The 24,331-nt window shown below is 37.6% G+C and overlaps 1 protein-coding gene across 9 annotated transcripts in view; it reads left to right on the top strand.

Annotated features, from left to right (window-relative positions):
* RNF111 (ring finger protein 111) overlaps positions 1-24,331 on the top strand; it is a 104,280-nt gene that overhangs the window by 56,884 nt on the left and 23,065 nt on the right. For all 9 annotated transcript variants that reach the window (XM_032297303.1, XM_032297299.1, XM_032297301.1 and 6 more), the window contains exons 3-6: positions 2,901-3,027; positions 5,819-5,982; positions 8,483-8,677; positions 17,533-17,852. In XM_032297303.1, the coding sequence (XP_032153194.1) occupies positions 2,901-3,027; positions 5,819-5,982; positions 8,483-8,677; positions 17,533-17,852 (806 nt within the window). The remainder of the gene's footprint in view (positions 1-2,900; positions 3,028-5,818; positions 5,983-8,482; positions 8,678-17,532; positions 17,853-24,331) is intronic.

Raw genomic sequence — 24,331 nt, 5'->3', positions numbered from 1 at the left:
AGAAAGGAAAGGAAAGGAGAAAGGAGGAGAAAGGAAAGGAAAGGAGAAAGGAGGAGAAAGGAAGGAAAGAAGAGAAAAGAAAGAAAAAAGATTAGTTGGTGTGGTATGTCCCTATAGTCGCTGCTACTCAGGAGGCTGAATTAGGAAGACCACGTGAGCCCAGGAGATTGAGGGCATGATTGTGATTGTGCCACTAAATTCTAGCTTGACCCTATCTCAAAAAGAAAAAAGTGTATTCATATTTGTTGTGAAACAGATCTCCAGAACTTTTCCATCTTGCAAAACTGGAGCTCTGTAGCCGTTATACAACTCCTCTTTCTCCTCCCTCTGACTCTGGTTACCACCACTCTACTGTCTGTTTCTATGAATTTGACTACTTTAGATACTTCACATAACTGGAATCACAGTTTTTATCTTTTTGTGACTGGCTTATTTCGCTTAGCATAATGCCCTCGGGTTTTTTGTTTTGTTTGTTTATAGTCCAGGTGTCTTTGATTTTTTTTTTTTTTGCCATCTAATAGCCACAAATTTCCAGGGAATAGGTTTTATAGCAGCTCAAACTCCTGTCCATTGGTTCTCACAGAGTGTGCTTTCCTGGGTGGAGAATGTTGGTGCTTCAGCTGTTCCTAGGTACCTTTCGCTTTGGCTTCCATCTTTTTCTGACCTTTTTCCTTCATGTGTTTTGGGAAGCTATCTAAGCTGTAGTCCTTTATATGTTCATATATACATTAATTATTTTGGCAAGGATCTTGTTTGTTACAGCAATGCCAACAAACAAGATTCTTGCCAAAAGAATTAATGAGTTAACATTAATTCCAACAACATACTGGGTGGGTAACATTGTAACTTCCAGTTTTACCATGGTAATATTTATAGGGCATTCCTTTTGAACAGTAGCCTTTTTCTTGATGTCTACAGCATCACTTTTTTTTGTAGATTTCTATGTCTGTGGCCAAAGGAACGACTCCATGTTTTCCAAAAGCCCTAGAGAACATATTGCAGGTGCCTATTCTCTTTTCTTTTCTGTTTTTCATCTTGGTAAATTATTGGAAGATGATGGTTCCCTGTGAAAGGCCAGACAAAATGGATGAATTTTAAAGTATGTAAATTATACCTCAAAAAAACTATTTTAAAAAGTAGAATTACCCTTAAACTAGACTCTGTATCAAAGAGGTTGAATAGATAGCTTCAAAATGGACCAAAATATGCATAATATTTAAGAGAAGTATCAAAAATATTTTAACTGCGTTATTGAGGTGTGATTAATATACTAAAAGCTGAAGGTAGTTAGTGTATATAACTTGATGTGCTTGGAAAGAGGTATAACACCTGTAAAAACCATTATTACAATCAATGCCATAGACTTATATCCATTATCTCCACAAATTTCTTCCTGTCTCCTTACCTTTGTTTCCTTTTTTCATTAGAGCACTTAACATGATATACCTTTTTAGCACATTTCTAAACATACAATACATTATTGTTAATCATAGACCCTATTTGTGCAGTAAGTTTCCAGACTATATTTCTTTTGCATAACTGAAAATTTGAAGAGGTATCAAAAGTTAATGGGGTGAAAAAAGATTTTTCAGCTGGGTATGGTGGCTCAAGCTTGTAATCCCAGCATCTTGGGAGGCCGAGATGGGCAGATCACGAGGTCAAGAGATTGAGACCATTCTGGCCAACATAGTGAAACCTTGTCTCTACTAAAAATAAAAAATTAGCCAGGTGTGGTGGTGCATGCCTGTGGTCCCAGCTACTTGGGAGGCTGAGGCAGGAGAATCGTTTGAACCTGGGAGGTGGAGGTTGCAGTGAGCTGAGATGGTGCCACTGCATTCCAGTCTGATGACAGACTGAGACTGTCTCAAAAAAAAAAAAAAAAAAAAAGATTTTTAATAAATGTTTTTGTGGTAACTAGTTAGCTGTGGAGAGACAGCAGGATTCTATTTATATAATCTTATCTAATATCAACAAAAACAAGTTCTAGATACAGTAATATAAAGCATATTAAAGAAAGACTTCAACCAAGTCTGATTTAATATGTATTTGTCTTCTAAACAAGCACGCACTTTCCAAACTTAGAATAGTTTAGAAAAGAACATGCATTGAAAAATGACAAATTTTGGCCAGGCACGATGGCTCGTGTGTGTAATCCCAGCACTTTGGGAGGCTGAGGTGGGTGATCACTTGACGTTAGGAGTTCAAAACAAGCCTTGGCAACATGGTGAAAACTCATCTCTACTAAAAAATTAGCCTGGCATGGAGGTGTGCACCCGTAGTCCCAGCCACTTGGGAGGCTGAAGGATGAGAATCACTTGAACCCAGAGGGCAGAGGAGGTTGCAGTAAGCCAAGATCATGCCACTGCACTCCAGCCTGGGCAACAGAGTGAGAGACTGTCTCAAATAAATAAATGAATGACAAATTTCATAACATAAAACCAAAAATCTACTGTGTGTTTCTTAAAAGAATATATCACCTAAATGAAAACAGCCTTAGAGAAAACATACACAGCTACTAGAATAACTTTATCTGAGATATTATGGGGTTAATATCTTAAATAATGGAATATCATACACAAGATCTATTATATACTACAGATATTACAGGATAAGTATATAAGATCTTACAAATTCATATAGAAACCACTGAACATTTGTAACAAAAGGTACAAAATTAATAAAAGAGGAAGTAAACATACAAAGAAGTATAGATTAAAATAGTGATTACCATTTTTTCTGTTTTTTTCTCCTTGTGTATTTTTTAAAAACTTTTTATTTTGACAGGTAAGATTTTTATTTTTGCAATGAATCTCATAGTCTTCAAAGTCAGAATAAAAATTTCTGCCTAATGATTAGCTGACAGGAAGATGCCTTTAAATGTTGTTTCTTTTTATTTCCAGGAGGTATTGATGAAGATGTTGTGGTGATAGAAGCTTCTTCCACTCCCCAGGTTACTGCCAATGAAGAAATTAATGTTACCTCAACTGACAGTGAAGTGGAGATTGTAACAGTTGGAGAAAGCTATCGGTGAGATTTGAATTCTCAGTTAAATGTTTGAAATTTTAAATGTAAATATTAAACATGCTTGAGCTGCAAATATACATATTTAAACAAAATTTTTTTTTGAGACCCCGTTTGAGTATTCATGTATCAGATTAGTGAATTTTTTTTTTTTTTAAGAGGCAGAATATTTTTATGTTGCCCAGGCTGGACTTGAACCGCTTGGCTCAAGTGATTCTCCTGTCTCAGTCTGTGTATAGGACTCTAGTCACATGCCACTGAGCCTGTGTAGATTAGTGGTTTTCAAAGCAGGCTGCATTAAACTCACCTGGAAAGATAATAAAATAAAGCTATATTGTTGCCTAGACTTTTTCCCAGACTTGAACTGGAACTTTAGAGGTTAGTCTTTTTAAAGCACGCCAAGTATACAGTGAGAGTTAAGCATTATTGCTGTAAATAAATAATAATTTTTCTTAGTGTTTTATAAAATTGCATTTTTTTTAACGATATGGAAAATTCATGATCTCCTTTGAAATTTAGATGTGAATAATACATAAGTATTTGGGATGGTACTAAAATTAAAAGTGAAAAATATATTAAGAGGCACTGATGTTGAAATAGCCCTTTTTGTTAGAGTCTGCTTGTTTCAAGATGTTACTCATTGATACCAGTGAAATTTGTGCTGTTACTGGGTTAGGGCACTGTAATTCAAAACATACTGTTTGCCTCTTTGTCCTTCACTCAGTAATTTCTTCTGTACTCTGAAGTAACACATCAGTGAAACATCCTCATTTGTTTTTATAAATAACTGGAAAAGAGATGTGGCCCTATTACAAAATCACTTCAACTCTCCCTTCAAGATATCAACTCCTAACACTGCATTCATCTTATACTTTAGATGATTATAAGTGTTGGTAGTAATTGCAATAAGGAGTTGCTCTGTTACATTTGCTACACCAAACTAATAATCTAACAGATGAATCTTAATTTTCGTGTTGTAATGAATTTAAAAGTGCATTTGTTGATTGCATTTTAATATGTTGTTACTGATTTTAAAAGTATTTGTGACATCTGTTACAAACACACTTAGAACATGCTTTTTCACTGCCTTTTTTTTGCATCAAAGTGCTACTTCCAAAGGCATGGAAGTGAACATTCTGTAACATATCCTTGTTTAATTTTTATATGATTTCCCCCAACTCTGATGAAAACTGATAATCATTGTTATGTACCACACTTGTCCTGTGGCTGTGCATAGTGCTTGGTACAACAGTGACTCAATTTTTATGAGCTGTAAGGACTACTGAAATTATGGACCTGTTTTTCCTTATAGAGCTAGAGGTCTTCTTTTGGACATGGTGATGCCAAGCAGATTCATTTACCTGAGTAATAAATAATGATCTTGAAAAAGACTCAAAGTGTTCACGACTCATTGTTATTTTCCTTATTGTTATCTGGGATATTAACTTTGTTATTGTTTAGCTGGCTTTTGGCCCTTGCATTTAAGAGAATCTTTCTGTGTTTTAGAGTGTTTTGTGTCAGAATTTGATAGTTGCTACTAATCATAGTGGCTACTAATACCTCCTTGAGACTTCCTCATACATCAGGTTTTTTTTTACACTTGCTCCGTCTGGTAGAATATGATGCTTTCACAGAAGTGCTGCAAAGCACACCTATTACTTCCTTCAGCTATTAACAACTTACCAGAGATAATAGACTGCTCAGTCTCATCATAGACTTGGTTTTTCAAGAATTTTAAGTGGTGACACCTGTCCTCGGATGAAACCATTTTATCCCAAGACATTTGTTTACTATCACTGCTCAAGCTGTACAACTGTTTCTGATATGTATATCCTGTTTTGACAGTGGCTCAGTAATTAACCTTTGTACTCCTTCTTAAGAATTTTATTTTAGAATTTGAACACCTTTTTAAACTCTTAATTTCTGTAATCTTTGAAGTTCAAGTTGGACTGAAAATGTGGAGGCCATTTTCAGCCCACTTTGACCTTTGGAGTTCTCTTCTGAGTGGTTAAGCTCCTACCCTCGATGACCTTTTATATTACAGATCTTTTCCATAAATGCTGACAATAAACTTATAAGCAGTTTTATATTTAGTTTGAGCAGGAGAAAGCCCTTGTGTTTTATTGGCCGCACTTTTCTAAAAGATACATTTTTTTTTCTCTCGGAGCCTTAGGACTGCATGTTCTACATACTATCCCTGTATATCCTCAGTCTAAATCATTATAATGAGTCCTTAAAAGTATACATACCTGTAAGTAAGTTTAGAACAGTGTAATGCCACACACATACTTAAATGAAGTTAGATGTTTAGGGTTTGCAGTCACGTGTTTTAAAAGCATAAAGCAGCTCATGCAAGTGATATTTCTTATGGCTACCAAACTAATATGTACTTGTGGATGTTTTTAAATGTGTAGGGTGTTATTTTATTCCTTTACCTATAGTGAATAATCTTAGCTATTAACAGAAAATATAAATAGTTTATTATAACCTAGGTAAATACTCAAAGTAACCATGGAAGAGGAGAGTACCATTCTTGAAACAGAATCGTATATTTTACACTAATGATTGGTACAACATAGCATTTATATTCTTAGGCTAGTTGGTCGGTGATTCATACAGCAGAGTTTACTGAGTGCCGGACATTGTGCTAATCATGATCTTTAATTCTATTACCATTATTTCTTTGGAGAAATGTTGTATGAAAAACTTAACATTTAGTAAGAAAGGCTTACGGGTTTTTATGGTGACTAAAAATTATTTATTTATATTTACTAACTTAATATTGATGTAATTTAAGGTCTCGTTCAACCCTTGGACACTCCAGATCTCATTGGAGCCAGGGTTCAAGTTCTCATGCAAGTCGGCCACAGGAGCCACGGAACCGCAGTAGGATTTCTACTGTTATACAGCCCTTGAGGCAGAATGCAGCAGAAGTTGTGGACCTTACCGTTGATGAAGATGGTAAATTGAAGTAGTAACAGTAGAAAATTATAAAGGAGTTTGATAAAAGGAAATCTTAATATGCTAGAAACTCCTTCTACTGCTTACTGGTAATGTATTAACTACAGGGAAATTGTCAGATATTTTAATCTCACGTTTTTAGTTGATATGATATCCTAGGCTTGTAAATTTACATACAATTTTTTGTGGTTATTGTTTTATTACTTGACAGCTATTTTCTAAGGAAAAAATTAGTTTTACAAGTGGTAGTTTGAGTTTAGATCAAACTAGTTAAGTTTGATTTGTAATAAGATTGTCTTTAACTTGCCGTGAAAAAATAGAAGCAGCACTTTTTATATACAAACACAAAAGCATTATAACTGAATTTTAAATGACTAATACTGGTTGTTTAAAATATCTAGCTTTACTTTTAAAAGTTACGTTATTCTTTAATATTATTGGTACCTTTTTGTGCTGCTCAGTTTTTGTGTTTTATTTTGGCTTACAGCTGTACCCAAGTAACTGAAGAAACAAAGCCAGAGTTGGAATACAGAGGTTAGGAAAAGTGGTAGAATTCATGACTATATGAATGAATACATATGTGAATTTGCCCACATATTGAATCATCTTGAGGTATTATTATATCTTAGGAATTGGTCAGTCATAATTTCCCTAAATGAAAATGGTAAACCATATTATAAGTTTGTTAGGTTTGGGAGTTAGCTATAAATTGGGCAAAGAACATATCAGGGAGATGGAAAGAGGTGATAGGTGGAAAGAGTTAGAGGCCATATGCAATCAGCTCTTTTATGGGCTGTTTGCAGTTTGGGTGGTCATAACTTTAAGAGTACCAATACTGAGTTGTTTATGAAGAGCTAAACAGCTGTTCGCATTTCATTCAACAATCTCTGGTTTTTGTTTTGAAACACTGTAAATTATCTGTAAGACAGTGGCAAATGTAATAGGGATTAATTAATGATTACTCAGAGTTAATTAAATACAGAGTGACTATTCTGGAAACTTTTTGTATGTGTTCCAATGTGACACCTGCTAGCCAGTAAGTAGGAGATGGCGATAGAGTATAGCCTTTTCCTCACTAGAATAAGTTCAACCAAAGTTACACTTTACTGGGTTAAAAGTATTCCAGTGATCAGTAGATACCCTCTTCTTCCCCTAGTTTTTCTCAGTGGAAAGTTTCTCTCTTACTAAAAATAAATCTAAAACTTAAGTATATGAGGCCAGTGGTTCTCAACCAGGGGAACTTTGTTCCCCCAGGTGATAATTGGCAATGTCTGCAGACATTTTTGGTTGTCACAGTTAGGGAAGAATGCTACCAATGCCTAATGGGTAGAGAACAGTGACATTCCTAAACATCACAATTCACAGCACACATCTCCTCCCCACCGAAGAGTTGTCTAGCCCAAAATGTTAGTATTGCCAGGATTTAGAAACCCTGGTTAAACTATTTACAAATAAACAGAAGTTCTTCCCCTCGCTTTTTATGTACAAGCAATTCGCATATACATTTGTACATAGTAGCATTGAAAGTAAAGTGTCCCATATGGACTTATAGGTACTATTTGTACCTAAGGAATTAGCTTACCATACTGCATTATTTAGAATGTCAGTCTTCCCATTCCACAGCATGTTAAGAGAGCCCCTTCTTTTCAGATTTAATTGTGACTATGCTTTGGATGGATTTATTCCCATTGTTCTCCATTTTAAGCAGCCATTTTACAATTAGTTCTTTGAAAGTTAACTCACAAGTTGAGGTCTGTCTGAAATTTCTCTTACTTTCTGACAGAAAAATATTAATTTTTATTAGAAAGCACTGATGAATATTAATAATTACAAAATTTTCTTTGGAAAACGTACAAAAAGGCATGGAAAGAAGATTAAAACAGATATTAGAGATCATATCTAAGGTTAAGTGATTACTCTCTATAAAGCATCATATGAAGTATGTGATCTCAGTTCATCCTAATGACTGTTCTATGAAGAAAATTCTGTTACTTTTCCAGTTCTGCGAATGAGGAAATGGAGAACGGTTAAGTAACTTATTCATATTCGTACTGTCAGTGGTGAAATCAGTATTGCTATCCAGACAGTCTTACCCTAGAATCCATATTGTGTCAAAGTGTGGTTTGTAACACTGTTCTGACAACTTGTGACCATATGTATGTGCTTAGCAAGGAACTTTTACTTCCCTTTTACTCTTTTCTTCTTTGTGATAGATCAGAGAACTTATTTAGAAAGCTACCTGAAAACTGTTATCACCTAAATTATTGGAATATGGTTATAAGTCTTAGATTTTTTAAAATGCAGTAATATTTTAGTGACATGTCAGTTTGATATTGCAGTTTAGCTTTATGAAAGCTTTCTTTACCATATGTTTTTAGAGAGTTTGTATTTTTAAAGTTTGCTTGTTTATTAATTATCATAAACACATTAGCTTTGATTAAAATACACTCCTTTGTCTAATTTGTTTTGAAATGCTAAGTTGACATTTTGTATTTTGTAGAACCTACTGTAGTACCTACCACTTCTGCAAGAATGGAATCACAAGCTACTAGCGCTTCCATTAACAATTCAAATCCATCTACCTCTGAGCAGGCCTCTGATACTGCTTCAGCTGTCAGCAGTAGCCAACCTTCAACAGTGTCAGAGACTTCAGCTACTCTTACAAGCAATAGTACCACTGGCACTTCTATAGGAGGTATGTAAAAAAGTTGGGGAGAAAAGACTTTTTGTCATTACTTTTGTTAGGAAAAGTATTGTTTTTAAGTCTAAGATTTTAGCTGTATTAATAAGAGAGTATTTTTACTTTATAATAAACTTAATATGTCAGCAAGATAGTCTTTATTATAATTAGGCTGATTTCATAGTTTGTGTGCTATATGTGACCAGATTATTATAGCTTAAATAAGAGAGCTTGGGGAGAGGTAAATGGCTGACAACAAAAGCAAAAGTAGATAAGTTGGACTTTATCAAAATTTAAAACTTTAGTGTATTAAAGGAAATTATCAAGATAGTGAAAGATAGCCTATAGAATGGAAGACAGATATTGCAAATGGTATATCTGATAAGCACTTTAGAATCCAGAATCTGCAAAGCACTCTTTTTTTTTTTGAGATAGAGTTTTGCTCTTGTTGCCCAGGCTGGAGTGCAGTAGTGCAATCTCTGCTCACCACAACCTCTGCCTCCTGGGTTCAAGCAATTCTTCTGCTTCAGCCTCTGGAGTAGCTGGGATTACAGGCGGCTGCCACCACGCCGGGCTATTTTTTTGTATTTTTGGTAGAGGCGGGGTTTGTCCGTGTTGGTCAGGCTGGTCTTGAACTCCTGACCTCAGGCGATCTGCCCACCTCGGCCTTCCAAAGTGCTAGGATTACAGGCATGAGCCACCAAGCCTGGCCTACAAAGCCACTCTTAAAACAACCCAACAGGCAGATGTGGTGGCTCACGACTGTAATTCCAGTACATTGGGAGGTTGAGGTGGGAGGATTGCATGAGGCTGGGAGTTTGAGACCAGCCCAGCTAATATGGTGATACCCTATCTCTATTTATGTTTAAAAAATAAAAAAGTAAAAACAAAAAAACCCCAACCCAACAGAAAGACAACCCAATTTTAAAATGAGAAAGGATTGAATGGACATTTCTGAAGAAGCTATGCAAATGACCAAGAAGCACAAGGTGCTGAACATCAGTAATCATAAGGGAAATGCAACTGAAAACCGCAATGAGATACCACTTGACACCCACTAGGGTATCTATAATTACAACACAAACAAAGATAGAAAATCATCTGTGTTGGCAAAGATGTGGAGAAATTGGAACCCTTGAGAATTGGTGGTAGGAATACAAAATGGTGCAACTGCTGAGGAAAACATTTTGATGGTTCCTCAGAGAGTTAAAATAGAATTACCATTGGATGCACTAAGTCTGCTCCTTAGGTATTTTCCCAAAATAATTGAGAATGGGGATGGGAGTCTTAAAAATTTTAATGATGTCTGTTTTCTGGGGTTTTTTGTTTATCGTTTGTTCTTTTGGTGTCATATCTAAGAAACCATTGCCTAATCCAAGGTCACAAATATTTATGCCAGAGTTTGCTTTACAGCTTTAGCTCTTATATCAAGCTAGTTATTGTGTTTCAATTAGCAGTGATACCACTAGCGCTCTCTCATATCAGTTGTTAACTGAGTCTTAAACTAGCTTTCTTTTGTTTTTGGATAATGGTACAGAGCTACGAACTTGCTAACTGCTTACCGATAGGGACACTGTGGACCCTGTAGCTTGTGGATTGACTAAGTCACCATTAATAATGAAACCATCTTATATTTTCCATCCCTTTTTGCTTTTAATAGTGTCTCATTTAATTCTTTTAATATTCATATAATTTACATTTAGCATTAGAAAACTATGTGTGGCTGGATCAGGAAGTACTCTCTCCTCTGGAAAACTGAGGGCAGAATTGAGAAACATTCTCAAGGAGATTTCCCAGGAGTGTCTTTCTTTTTGGTCCAGGCTAGTTGTGAAGTCCCGAGCTCAGGTGATCCACCTACCTCAGCCTCCAGAGTAGCTGGGACTACCAGTGTGAACCAATATGCCCAGTAAGGGTGTCTTTTTTTAAGAAGTGAGTCTTTTAAATACATTCTCTGAAAAAATGTAGACAGAAATGAAATGGGCTTTTATTTCAGTTGTTGAATACATACTTTTTCCTTAGCTTGTTACTTGGATATCTTATATGTTATTGTATATATTTTAATTCTTAAAAAAAAAAAAAAAAAAAAATCCTCGACATGGTGAGACTCATGCCTGTAATCCCAGCTCTTTGGGAGGCCAAGGCAGTTGGATCGCTTGAGCCCAGGAATTCGAGACCAACCTAGACAACATGGTGAAACCTTGTCTCAAAAAAAAAAAAAAAAAAAAAAAGGCCAGGCACGGTGTCTCACATCTGTAATCCCAACACTTTGGGAGGCTGAGTCCGACAGATGATTAGGTGAGGAGTTTGAGACCATCCTGGCTAACATGGTGAAACCCTGTCTCTACTAAAAATACAAAAAATTAGCTGGGCATGGGGGTGGGTGCCTATAGTCCCAGCTACTCAGGAGGCTGAGGCAGGAGAATCTCTTGAACCTGAGAGGTGGAGGTTGCAGTGAGCCAGGACAGCACAATTGCACTCCAGTCTGGACCATGGAGCATGTCTCCAAAAAAAAAAAAAAAAAAAAAAAAAACCAGAAAATTGTAGAAATTAGTAAGGCATGGTAACACACACCTGTAGTCCCAGCTACTTGGAGACCAAGTCTGTAGAATCATGTGATCCTGAGGAGTCGAGGCTGCAGTGATCCTCAGTGGCACCACTGCGCTCCAGCCCAGGTGACAGAGCGAAACCCTGTTTCAAAAAATAAAAAAATTCTTGATGTTGGCATTTCTCTTGCCATTTCAGAAATGAAGAAATCTGAGAAGTTGAGTACCTTGAACAAAATTGTAATAATCTTTGAGGCAAGGATTTGACTTCTCATTGACTCCTGTCTCCTGTTACAGGTTTATGTAGCATTATTTCTTTTCTTTTTTGAAACAGGGTCTGACTCTCATCTAGGCTGGTATGCAGTCGTGCAGTCTTGGCTCACTGCAATCTCCACCTCCGGGGCTCAACCTGATCCTCCCTAGTAGTTGGGGGACCACAGGCATGCACCACTAGGCCCGGCTAATTTCTGTATTTTTGTAGAGATGGAATTTTGCCATGTTGCCCACACTGACCTGTCTCCTGGCCTCAAGCGATCCACCTCCCTTACCCTCCCAAAGTGCTGGGATTATAGGTGTGAACTACCACGCTTGGCCTATCCATAGCATATTCTTATGTAGATTTTATGTGATACAATCCCAACTTTATTTCAGAATAGTCCAAAAGCAATTATATATAAATCTTTGTTCTTTCACAACTCAGATTTAATTTCTGAGCATCTTGGCTACAGTCCTAAATGGGCCTCTCTTAAGGTCCATTTTCTTCCAGGACCCTATGGAACATTAGTTAAACTGTTTTCTCCACAACCTGTCCTTACCTTTTACTTTTTTGCATATTTCCAACCCTCACATTCAAGCCATCTAGCTTCACACTTACCCAAGTCCCTCCATAAACGTATGGGTTCTAATCGTTGGCTTTCTGTAGGAAATCACCATAGTATTAGTGTGTCTTGATCAGCAACCTTTACTTCCTCTAAGTCCCTATTTCAAAACATTCTCCTTTTCCTCAAGGTTTTCATTCCCCAGGAGAAAATTAAATAAATAAATAAACAAATAAATGAAAATTCTTATTTTCATGAGCATGAACTCCCGCAACTTCCAACACCTTAGAAGCTTTTATGGGTCTCTACCTGTCCTCCTCTGCTAATTCTTAGCCTCCTAACTCCTTCCTCTCCCTTCCATTTCCTTTATCTGTCCTCTACCTCTTATCCTTTTCTTTGTCCTAACCTTGCTTTAGCAGTGAACTTCCCTGCGTCTTCAGCATCTTCTCTGGTTTCATTTCCTTAGTACATGCACATGTATACTTGTGTTAGGTCTAAGTACTTTTAAGTGTATTTCTGTCACACTAAACTCTTTCCTCTAATGGGCTTCTGACTCCTTTCATAATGAATAAACACGATCTTTTAAAATCTGACAATAGTCTCCTTTTCATAATTGATTTTCTTCCCAGGACTGTGCTCTCATACCCCTTCTCTCTACCCCATTTCATTAACTGCAGGTGTTGTCATCTATCACTAGTATGCTGATGTCTCTCTCTTCTGTGTTTTTTGACCACCCTATTTGTTTTAAACTTTTTTTTTTCGACACAGGATCTTGCTTTGTCACCTAGGCTGGAGTGCAGTCTCACTGCAGCCTCCACTTCCCAGGCTCAAGCAGTCCTCCTGCATCAGTTCCCCAACTATCTGGGACTAAAGGCATGCTCCACCACACCTGGCCAATTTATGTACTTTTTTGTAGAGATTTTTGCCGTGTTGCCTAGGCTGGTCTTGAACTCCTGGACTCAAGCAAGTCACTCGCCTCTGCTTCCCAGAGGGCTGAGATTACAAGCATGTGTCACCACGCATGGCCATTTTAGACTTTCATGTCCAGTTGCCTCTTGGACATCTGTCCTGGAGCAGTCTGCGCCCAGTTCAAACTCTGTATGCGAGAAATAGCCCGTTATCTGCCAGACCTCTCCATGTGGTCCTTGTATTATGCATACATGATAGCTTATATATTCATTTTTTTTTTTTTGGTCTTTTTTCTTTTGTGTGTGTGTATTATTATTATTATTTTTGCTTCTTTTTTTAATATTCATTTGTTTAACAAATATTTATTGATGGCACACTATATGTCAGGCAGTGGAAACAAAACAGATAAGTTTTTGTTCTAACAGAGCTTACATTCTAGTGGATAACAATAGATAACATTTGTTGAGCCGATAATGTTGGCCAGTGGATTTACCTGTCATAACTCTGATTTTTGCAGTAACTAATGAGGCAGATTTTATTACTCTTATTCTACAGGTGAAGTAACACATCCAAGGTTGTATGGTAGTGGAAGAAGAATTCAAACCTAGGCAGTCTGGTGTGGCACCTGTACTTTTCTCCAATATGCCAAGATTTCTCAATCTTGGCACTACTGTTGACTTTGGGCCAGATAGTACTTACAGTGGGAGGTAGGGAAGGGCTGTGCATTATAGGATATTTAGCAGCATCCTTGGCTTCTTAGCCTCTAAATTCCAGTAACACCACCTCCCTTCCAATTGTGGCACCAAAAATGTCTGCAGGCATTGCCAGATTTTGGGGACAGCATTGCTTTATGCTATACTAGAAACTGGTGTTTCTGTTCTAATACTGGTTGATTTGTATCCTAAATTGTCTCCATGCTTGATGATGAGCTGCTTAAGGGCCAAAGAGCAAGTGTTTCTCTTCTTGGCACTTAGCTACATGAGTGCATGCCTCTTTTCCCTTGTGAATTTAACTTAAATTTAGAAAGTGCTTATTGAGCCACCTACGTTGTGCAAGCGTGTTTCTGGTTGCTAGAGATAAAAACGGCAAAGGCAGATAATACTGTAAGTTATGTCAAAGGCCAGGACGTTAATTTTCACCTGTGTATCATCCAGTGCCTTTTGTAGATCTTTTACCACACCTTTATTACGTGTAAGCCTGTTGAATGAATGATTAAATTCATGCCTGCATCTCAGTAATCCTGCTAGAGTTACTGAAGGCACTCCTAGGAGGGACTTTAACCAAATTATTGTCACTGGGCTGTGGAGTTAATTTCCTTGATGCAGGTTCGTGATTGTTTCGTTTTTACTGGGCTCTCTGTGGGTTAATTTTCATAGAAAAGGAAGTGTTTTATTTACTGAATCTGATATCTTTGTATTTCAGCTCTAATTTATGGCAGTTTTATTTAGGTAGTAACTCTTGAATGAGAGGCTAATTGGTTGTCTTTACTTGGGGATGCAAGCCTATTTGAGAAAAAAAGAGGTTCTGGACAATAGGAAAATAGACTATTTAACTGGAAGGCAAATCTGTTGCCTAGGAAGTAGAGCTATAAGATCAGTGTTCTTTTTGAAGTCATACTGTTAATTATTTTATGCCTTAAGTATGTGTTCAGCCTTAAATATATTATAGTCATTATGCTTACTCTTCTCTCAATCTGATTTTTATATTCAAAATCCTCAAAGGCAAAAGGAGACAATCTATTTCTGAACAGATACATGTCATATCTGTCACTTTAGTGATGGTTACAAACTCATATCCTGACTTTTAGAGTCTCATATAATCCTCAAATAACTTGGTTTGTAAAATTAGTTGTCAGAATTGGAAGGAACCATGAAGGTCATTTAGTGTATCCCAGTGAATGAATTTAGTGTGCCAAAGGTTTTCAACCTTTTTTTCCTGATGTAATACACAGTAAATGACATTGACTTGTATAACACTTTTACATAGGGACTAAGATAAAATCCTGAAAATGCTGTAGCAAGTAAACCTACTGAAATAATGAGTAATTTGTTACACATATTATAGTTTATAGGAAACAGCTACTTAATGTTGGGTTCAGCATAGCCCTATGGTGGTCAGTTCCTGATATGCTACTTTTAACTTTGTCTAGGTTATTCAAGAGTTTGGAATGCAAGTGAATGAAAGTAACTTAATTATAGAACTGACTTTGAAACTGCCATTATTTGTTTTAAAAAGTAAGCAATTTGTTGACTTTGTTTTTATTACAAATTACAATATTTCACATGTCAACTGATGCTGATAAAGTAGTACTAATTCTAGGGTCAGTTAGAGGTTAGTGATAATTTGTGTTTTTCTTCCATCCAAGGTCACAGAACCCTGAATTCTAGTTCCCCAGGTTAAGAACATTTACAAAAGGGTTTGGGAGATTAGCCTCCATAGGCCAGACTAGGAGCTTGGAAAAATTGGATATACAGAAATATAGATTAGAGCTACTGTGTGACAGAGGTTAGAACACAGACCTAAAAGAGATGAGAATCAGGAAAGGCAGGATAGGACATGTAAGAGAGGGCAGAACCAGGAGAATTATAGGGAAATTTGCTGGGATCTTACTAAGCAGAGCCTGAAGCACCCCCCTACCCTGATTCATTTATGTGAACCCATAATTCCCTTTATTTAAGCTGTTTTGGTTTGATTCTTTTTTTTTTTTTTTTTTCATTTATTTCAATACTTTTGGGCAGTTGGAGGGTTTTTATATTATTTGTAAACAGGCAAAAGATTCCTAATTGATACATTGGCCCAGAAGAGATGAGCTAGGTACTTTGAGCCACTTGGGAGCAGGATATCCCTACTATTGGGTACTCTAAAATCAAGGTTGGGACAGTAATGTTCCAGAATTCTAAGGATTCTGATGAGATACCTCAGAATCAGAGTGAGGGGGTTAAGGGTGGCAGCTGGGCAAGGGTTTGGCTTTAGGCTTTTCACCTTTGTAATTTAATCAGAAACTTCCATTTTAAAAAATCTCTTTTATAGAATTTCCATATAATATTTAGTTTAAGGAAAAGTTTCTGGGTTTTAAATGAGTTTGAAACACTGGGACAAACTTTCAGGGGTCACTTTTGCAGTTCTTCTCACATGGAAGAACATATCTTCAAAATAATTCTGGGCATGTGGCAGACAGCATAATCAGGACTCATGTGTTTTATACCTAGAAAACCGTTTTTTCAAACAGTCATGCAAGGCAATTTTACTACCACATTTTATGGATGAAATGGAGGTTAAATAACTTTCCTGAGGTCACATTGCTAAAAGAAGGGTCTCACATTAGAACCTGGATTCATTTGACTCCATGCTTTTTTCCCCACTATGTGACACTAGGTCATTAGATTATTATAAAGCACATATTATTTTACAGGTATTAGAGTCTGATCATTTCTTATATTTTATTGGTTCTGACTATAGAGTCCAAAGGAAGGGAAAATGTTACTGGGCCAGATATGGTGGGTCACACTTGTAATCCCAGCACTTTGGGAGGCCGAGACAGGCAGATCACCTGAGCTCAGGAAGGAGATTGAGACCAGCCTGGGCACTGTGGCAAAATTTTGTCTCTACAAAAAACACAAAACTTAGCCGGGTGTGGTGGTGTGTGCCTGTGGTCCCAGCTACTTGGGAGGCTGAGGCAAGAGAATCTTTTGAGCCCGGGAGGTGGAGGTCACAGTGAGCCAAGATTGAGCCACTACACTCCAGCCAAGGCAACAGAGTGAGACCTGGTCTTTAAAAAAAAAAAAAAAAAAAAAAAGTTGGCCGATAGACTCAGCCAGTTATTACTCTGACTTGGGTGGTTGTGTCTTAAGAAGGTAAGATTTTAAGCACTACATTGCTGTCTGCATTATATAGAAATGATTTATGATTTTAGGGGTTTATGGACCTCAGGGGAAGATCACTTGATTTGTAGCATGTAGTGGAAGGACTCGTGGTATTTAAAAACTTTTAAAATGCAATTTTATTGGTAATACATCATTTGTTATTCCCTAGGAAGACACAATTAATTGCCATACTTACACATCACAGTAAATATAAGCCTCCTGAAGAATTTAGAGTTTCAGGAAAATCTCAGTGAAGATTACTGCATAAAATCATATAATGTATATGTTAAGAATGTGTCACTATTGGCTGGGCACAGTGGCTCACGCCTGTAATCCCAGCACTTTGGGAGGCTGAGGCAGGCAGATCACCTGAGGTCGGGAGTTCAAGACCAGCCTGACCAACATGGAAAACCCCGTCTCTACTAAAAATACAGTATTAGCCAGGCGTGGTGGTACATGCCTGTAATCCTAGCTACTTGGGAGGCTGAGGCAGGAGAATTGCTTGAACTTGGGAGCCAAGGTTGTGATGAGTCAAGATTGTGTCATTGCACTCCAGCCCGGACAACAAGACGGAAAATCCGTTTTCAAAAAAAAAAAAAAAAAAGTGACACTATCATATTATTTACAGAGATTTGAATTTACTAAACATTTCCTAATTATTTATACCCCATACCTATTTTTTTACACAGTGATACTTAACAATTTGATTATTCTTTGCATTTTTTTTCTGTTTCAAGATGACTCAAGGAGAACTACATCTAGTGCTGTAACGGAAACTGGCCCTCCTGCAATGCCAAGGTTACCTTCCTGCTGTCCCCAGCACTCACCATGTGGAGGGTCGTCACAGAATCACCATGCATTAGGACATCCTCATACAAATTGCTTTCAACAGCATGGTCACCATTTTCAACATCATCACCACCACCATCATACTTCCCACCCAGCTGTCCCAGTTTCTCCTTCCTTTAGTGATCCTGCTTGCCCTGTGGAAAGACCTCCACAAGTACAAGCACCTTGTGGAGCAAATAGTAGTTCTGTTACCAGCTATCATGAACAGGTATGTGGAATTTGAATCGGTCTTTCTTTCCTGCATCCCTCCTTTGTCTCTTTCCTTTTCTGTCTCTTCCTTTTTCCTTCATTCCTGTCTCTCTCCCTCCTTCCGTTTCTTATTCCTGCTTTCCTCCCTCCCTCCTTCCCTTTCTTTTTTTTACTCCCTACCATTCTTCTTTCCTTTCCTCTCTCTCTTCCCCTCCTTTCTTTGTTCTCTTCCCTTTCCTCTTGCCCTTCCTTCCCTCCCTTTCCTCTCTCCTTTCCTTTCCCCTTCTGTTTTGGATGTCTGGAATACCCAGCATGAGGGAGTAACCACTTGAGTTAAAACCATCCCACCTTTCTTTTTTAATAGTAGTGGCTTTGGGTGGAGGAAAAAAACCCCTAAGGACAGATGATATACACTAGTCACATTCTTACATTCAAAAATGGCCTAATTTAGTGGTCTGTAATTTCTTTTTAATTAAGTCTCCAGGATTTTCAGATGATCTAAATTATTACAGCTAATTGAAGGGACCATGGATGTGGGAAATCAGAACTGATACTTAATGTAAAAATCATTTTTTAAAAATTCTGGAATGATTTTTGATGTTTTTAGTTAAATACAGTTGAATCTGGTCTTTGGGATCTTATTTTAAACAAATTGGTGAAACTCTAGTGTCAGGCTAATTTCTCCCATTTTTTTCCCTTTTACCTCCTTCTCTAGAGTTCACTGTAACCTCACTCATTTAGAAATAAACAGCCTTCTCAGATGTAGACCTGTAGCATATTTTCTCAGGGACAGATGAGGCTTTCAGTTTATGGAGAATTGAAATGTCAGCAAAAAATTGTGATTAAGTAGATTACTTGGTATTATTAATGAGTTCACGAAATGTCAAATAATATTACGTTAGTATTGGCGATCACAGAGTAAAAAAGTCTAGTGTTTCATGCTACTTTAACTTTTGTTATGTCACTTCCATATATGACTGTGATATAAACCTGGGTGTTGCATACTTTAAAAACCAAAAGATGTAATTTCAGAGAAAAATTGTAACTTTGACATATAATATGCCAGAAAAAACGTGCTGCAAAAAAAGTCAAAGAGGCTGGCATGGGGGCTCACACCTGTAATCCCAGCACTTTGGGAGGCAGAGGCAGTGGGATCCCTTGAGGTCAGGTATTTGGTATCAGCCTGGCCAACATGGTGAAACCCTGTCTCTACTAAAAATACAGAAATTAACCAGGTGTGGTGGCACATGCCTGTAGTCCCAGCTACTCAGGAGGCTGAGGCTGGAAAATTGCTTTAACCTGAGAGGCAGGGGTTGCAGTGAGCTGAGATTGCCTCACTGCACTCCAACCTGGGCAACAAGAAAAAGACTCTGAAGTTTTCTTTTTTTTCTTTTTGTTTTGAGACAGAGTCTCACTCTTGTTGCCTAGGAATACAGGCATAAACCACTGTGCCTGGCCAAGGTAGTGCTTTTTTGTTGTCACCTGATTTTTCCTAAAGTACTTGCCTAGTCTTTAAAAATTTTGATGGTGTGTCTTCTGCATCTTGACAGATTAAAAATAATTAAGAAAGAGAGGTATTCTTTTTTAAAAATGCAGCTGCTATTAAGAGGAAATTTGAATTGAGTAGAAAATGTGATTAAAGAGATTTTAGATATTATTTTGGTTTTGGTGATGTTTCTTGGTATTAACGGATTGTCCAGACCTGTCCTGCTTCTGGGGAATGAAGGAACATCAAGAAAAATTTTCCAGTGAAAGGACCTGCTTGAAAGTATATTGTTCTTTTGCTATAAATTTGGTTAAATGACTCTTCGTAAGTATTGTAGGAAAATGGTGAAGAGGTGGGTCTACCAGCTTTTCCTACATTCATTAAAAAGCTGCCAAAAGTCTCATTTGCAGAATATTTTATTATTAATAAAATAACACAGCTGATTTGAGAGATCAACTATGTATATAATGTTTTCTTTCACCTTGAGTTAATTATAGGTAGGATTTCTTTTACAGTTCTGTTCAGTGTAAAATAAGTATAACCCATTTACCCACCTATAAGTGTCAATAGAAATATTTGGACTGCAAACAAAACCTGAGAAGAATCAGCAGGATCCCAGGCATTCAGTGGTGATACTGGGTTGGAATGGTAAAGAGAGTGAGATTTTGAAGACAACAGTTTGAGACTCATACTGTTGTTTCTAGGACTCTAAACTTAACTACATGCTCATAATATAACCATATAGTCTTCACTTCAGACCTGTTTGGGCACAGCAGAAAGTAGAGGAACAGAAGTAGCAAGCAAAACCTGAGATTTGTGATTGTGTAGATGTCTTATGATTGAGTGCCAGACTGTGCATAGTCAAAGAAAAATTAGATAAGCAAACCAAGAAGATGCAGTAGTCATATAGATAGTCCTCACTGCTTGCTTTGATATGATACGGCTTTCATCCCTACCTACCCCTAACACAGTACCCTCCATCCTCCAACTCCACCCCACCCCACCTCCCGCCTTTTTTTTTTTTTTTTTTTTTTTTTTTTTTAAGAGAGAGGATCTTGCTTTGTTACTAAGGCTGGCCTTAAACTCCAGGGCTCAAATAATCCTCCTGCCTCAGACTTCCAATTATCTGGGACTGCAGGCATGTACCATAAGTCCCCAGTAGTTTAATTAGTGTGATGCGTCATTTATGATCTATGTAAAGCAATTATTATGTCCCATCACTATACTCATCTTGCTTACCCTTGATTGTCTTTCGAGAATAAGAATTGAATGAACTGTTAGAATTGTGAAGAAAAGGGTTGTCATTATTGTTTTTTCCCTTTATTCTTTAATTTTACCCTCACTTTCTTCTAGGAATGAAGATAAGATGAAATTTGGTCACCTTCACAAGATGTTGATAGTCTAGTCCATTTGCTAATTTTGGTCTAAACAGTAGGGAGAGGATTTGAACCATAAACATGAATTCAGTCTTACAACATTATTCTTAAACCTTATTTACCTGAATTGAGAACAGAAGTTGTATTTGCCAACTCAACAGAAGGGGACAAGACATACACTTGATTGTACATAAATAATAACAGAAGAAAGGAGCTCTTCCTTTTCTCCTTCCCATCTTCTGTATCATCACTTGCCTTTCCTTTCAGCACCTAGAGTTCCTTTTGTTTCTATTATTCCCCTGAACCTAGAGCTCACTGAAAGTAAAAAGACTGCTGTGGTTCCTCTGAGGACTGCTGGGTGACTTGGGCCTTTCACAAATGCGTTACCTAGGACCTAGGTTTTTTCATCTCCAGACACTCAGCTTCCAGTATTGAACAGTTCCTGTATATCGTTCTGTATATAACATCAGATCTTTGTGATCTTTAATCACATTTTGAAAAGTATGACTCCACTGAACCTAAGCAGTAGGCTTGGATTTAAGTATACAAAGAAGCAGTTCTTGCTTTGTAATCTGGTCTAGAGTAGAAGGTTGAAAGTGTTTTACTTAGGATTTTTCCAGATGCTTTTGGAAGGCAGTGTGCACTGGTTTACACCTGTAATCCTAGCACTTTGGGAGGCTGAGACAGGTGGATCGCTTGACCTCAGGAGTTCGAGACCACCCAGTGCAACATGGTGAAACCCCATCTCTAACAAAATGTAACAAAAAACAATTAGCTGGGTGGGGTGTCTTGTGCCTGTAGTCCTAGCTTCTTGGGGATGCTGAGGCAGGAGAATCACTTGATCCCAGGAGGTGGAGGTTGCAGTGAGCCAAGATTGTACCACTGCACTCCACCCTGGGTGCCAGATAACCTGTCTCAAAAAAAAAAAAAAAGCATTTGGAGGAAATATTACTGATGAGTGAAAATGGAATGTAGCCTCTGGTTTATTTCCCAACTTAGTTAATGGGCTTTCCCTAAAATCATATTCCTAATACAAGCATACCTTGAAGATACTGCAGGTTTGGTTCCAGACAACCAGAATAAATACAATAAAGTGAGTATTGCAATAAAGCAAGTCATATGAATTTTTTAGTTTCCCCAGTACATATAAAAGTTAATGTTTGCACTGTACTATACTAGGTCCGCAGTGGTGTTATGTCTAAAAAAATGTACATGGTTCAATTTAAAAATACTTCATTTTAAAAGTACTTTATTGTTAATATATCTTTTAAAAATGCCAGCAGTCCTCTGAGCCTTCAGCAAGTTGTAATCCTTTTGCTGTTGAAAGGTCTTGCCTTAATGTTGATGGCTATGACCACTGAGAGTGGTGGTACTTAAAGATTGGGGTGGCTGTGTCAGTTTCTTCAAGTAAGACAACAATGGAGTTTGCTGCATTGATCGACTCTTCCTTTCATGAATGATTTCTCTGTAGCACATGATGCTGTTTAATAGCATTTTACCCATAGAACTTCTTTCAGAACTAGAGTCAGTCCTTTCAAACTCTGCAGCTGCTTTAAGTTTATATAATATAGTAATGTAATATACTGAGTTTATATGATAGTCTAAATCTTTTGTTGTCATTTTCATCTTGTTCCCAGTATCTTTAACAGGAGTAGATTTCATCTCAGGACATTACTTCTGCTGCATTTTTTTTTTTTTTTTTTTTTTTAATGAAAACAACAACAACAAAAAACACTTGTCTCTGGGGCTCTGCTATGCTTTTATTTAAAAAAAAAACAAAAAAACACTTCTGGCTGGGCATGTTGGTTCATGCCTTTGCTCCCAACACTTTCAGGGGCTGAGGTGGGAGGATTGCCTGAGTCCAGGAGTTAAAGCCTAGCCTGGGCAACATGTCTACCCTGTCTCTACAAAAAATTTAAAAATTAGCCGGGTGCAATAGCACACACCTGTGGTCCCAGTTACTTGGATTGCTTGAGCCAGGTGGGTCGAGGCTGCAGTGAGCTGTGTTTATAACACTGCACTCCATCGTAGGCAACACTGTGAGACCTTGTCTGAAAGGAAGGAATGAATGAATGAGGCTGGGTCAGTGGCTCACCTCCGTAATCAATCCCAGCACTCTGGGATGCCAAGGCAGGTGGACCATTTGAGGTCAGCAGCTCTAGACCAGCCTGGCCAACATGGTGAAACCTTGTCTTTACTGAAAACACAAAAATTAATTGGGCATGGTGGCATGTGCCTGTAATCACAGCTGCTTGCAAGGCTGAGGCAAGAGAATCACCTGAACTTGGGAGGTGGAGGTTGCAGTGAGCTGAGATTGTGCCACTGCACACCAGCCTGGACAATAGAGTGAGACAGTGTCTCAAAAAAGATAAGGGCATAAAGAAACCACTTTCTTTGCCTCTCCGTAAGAAGCAACTCACTCAACTTTCATCATGAGTTGCAGTCATTCAATCATATCTTCAGGGTCCAACTTCTTATTCTAGTTCTCTTGCTGTCTTCACAACATCTGTAGTTACTTCATCCACTGAGGTCTTGCACCCCTCAAAGTATGCATGAGGCTTGGGATCTACTTTTTCCAAATTATTAGTGTTGGTATTTTTGACTGCCTTCCATAAACCACAAATGTTCTTAATGACATTTAGAGTGATGACACCTTTCTGTAGGTTTTCAATTTATTTTTGCCCAGATTGATCAGAGGAATTACTATGGCAGCTGTAGCCTTATGAATATAAGCCTTACTTATTTCTTAAGTAATAAGACTTTACTCCTCGATCCATAGTCTGCAGACTGGATGTTGCGTTAGCAGGTATGAAAACATTAATCTCCTTACACATCGTCAGAGCTCTTGGATGACTGTGCATTGTCAAAAAACAGCAATTTTCTTTTTTGAGACAAGGTCTCACTTTGCTAAGCATTAATATTTTAAAAGGAATCATTTTTTCTTAGTAGTGGGTCTCAACAGTATTCTTAAAATACTCAGTAAACCATGTAAACAGATATATTGTCAATCTAGGCTTTTGTTTGTTAATAGAGCACAGGCAGAATAGATTCAGCATAACTTTTATGGGCTCCAGGGATTTTGGAATTGTAAATGAGCATTGAACTTTAAGTCACCAGCTACATTAGACCCTAACAGGAATCATCCAGTCCTTTGAAACTTTGATGCCAAGCATTGACTTCTCTTTAGCTATGAAAGTCCTGGATGACATCTTCCAATATTAGACTGTTTTGTCTACATGGAAAATCTGTTATTCACTGTAGCACTTTCCATAAATGATCTTAGCTAGATCTTTTGGATAACTTACTGCAGCTTTTACATCAGCACTTGCTGCTTCACCTTGCACTTTTATAGAGATAGTTTCTTTCCTTCAATTTCGTGAGCTAACCTCTGCTATCTTCAGACTTTTCTTCTGCAGCCTCCTTGCCTCCCTCAGCCTTCATAGAATTGAAGACAATTAGGGCCCTGTTCTAGCTTAGGCTTTGGCTTAAGAGAATGTTGTAGCTGGTTTGATCTTCCATCTAGACCACTAAAACTTTCTTTAGATCAGCTCTAAGGCTGTTTTCACTTTCTTATCATTTGTGTGTTCACTGGAGTACTTTCAGGTTCTTTGAGAAATTTTTACTTTGTATTCACGA

This window comes from Sapajus apella, unplaced genomic scaffold (assembly GCF_009761245.1).
Source record: "Sapajus apella isolate SASKATOON/1434 unplaced genomic scaffold, GSC_monkey_1.0 scaffold37, whole genome shotgun sequence".
NCBI lineage: Eukaryota > Metazoa > Chordata > Mammalia > Primates > Cebidae > Sapajus > Sapajus apella.
Note: the sequence above shows the minus strand (reverse complement) of the source record. Positions and strands in the feature narration are given on the sequence as shown.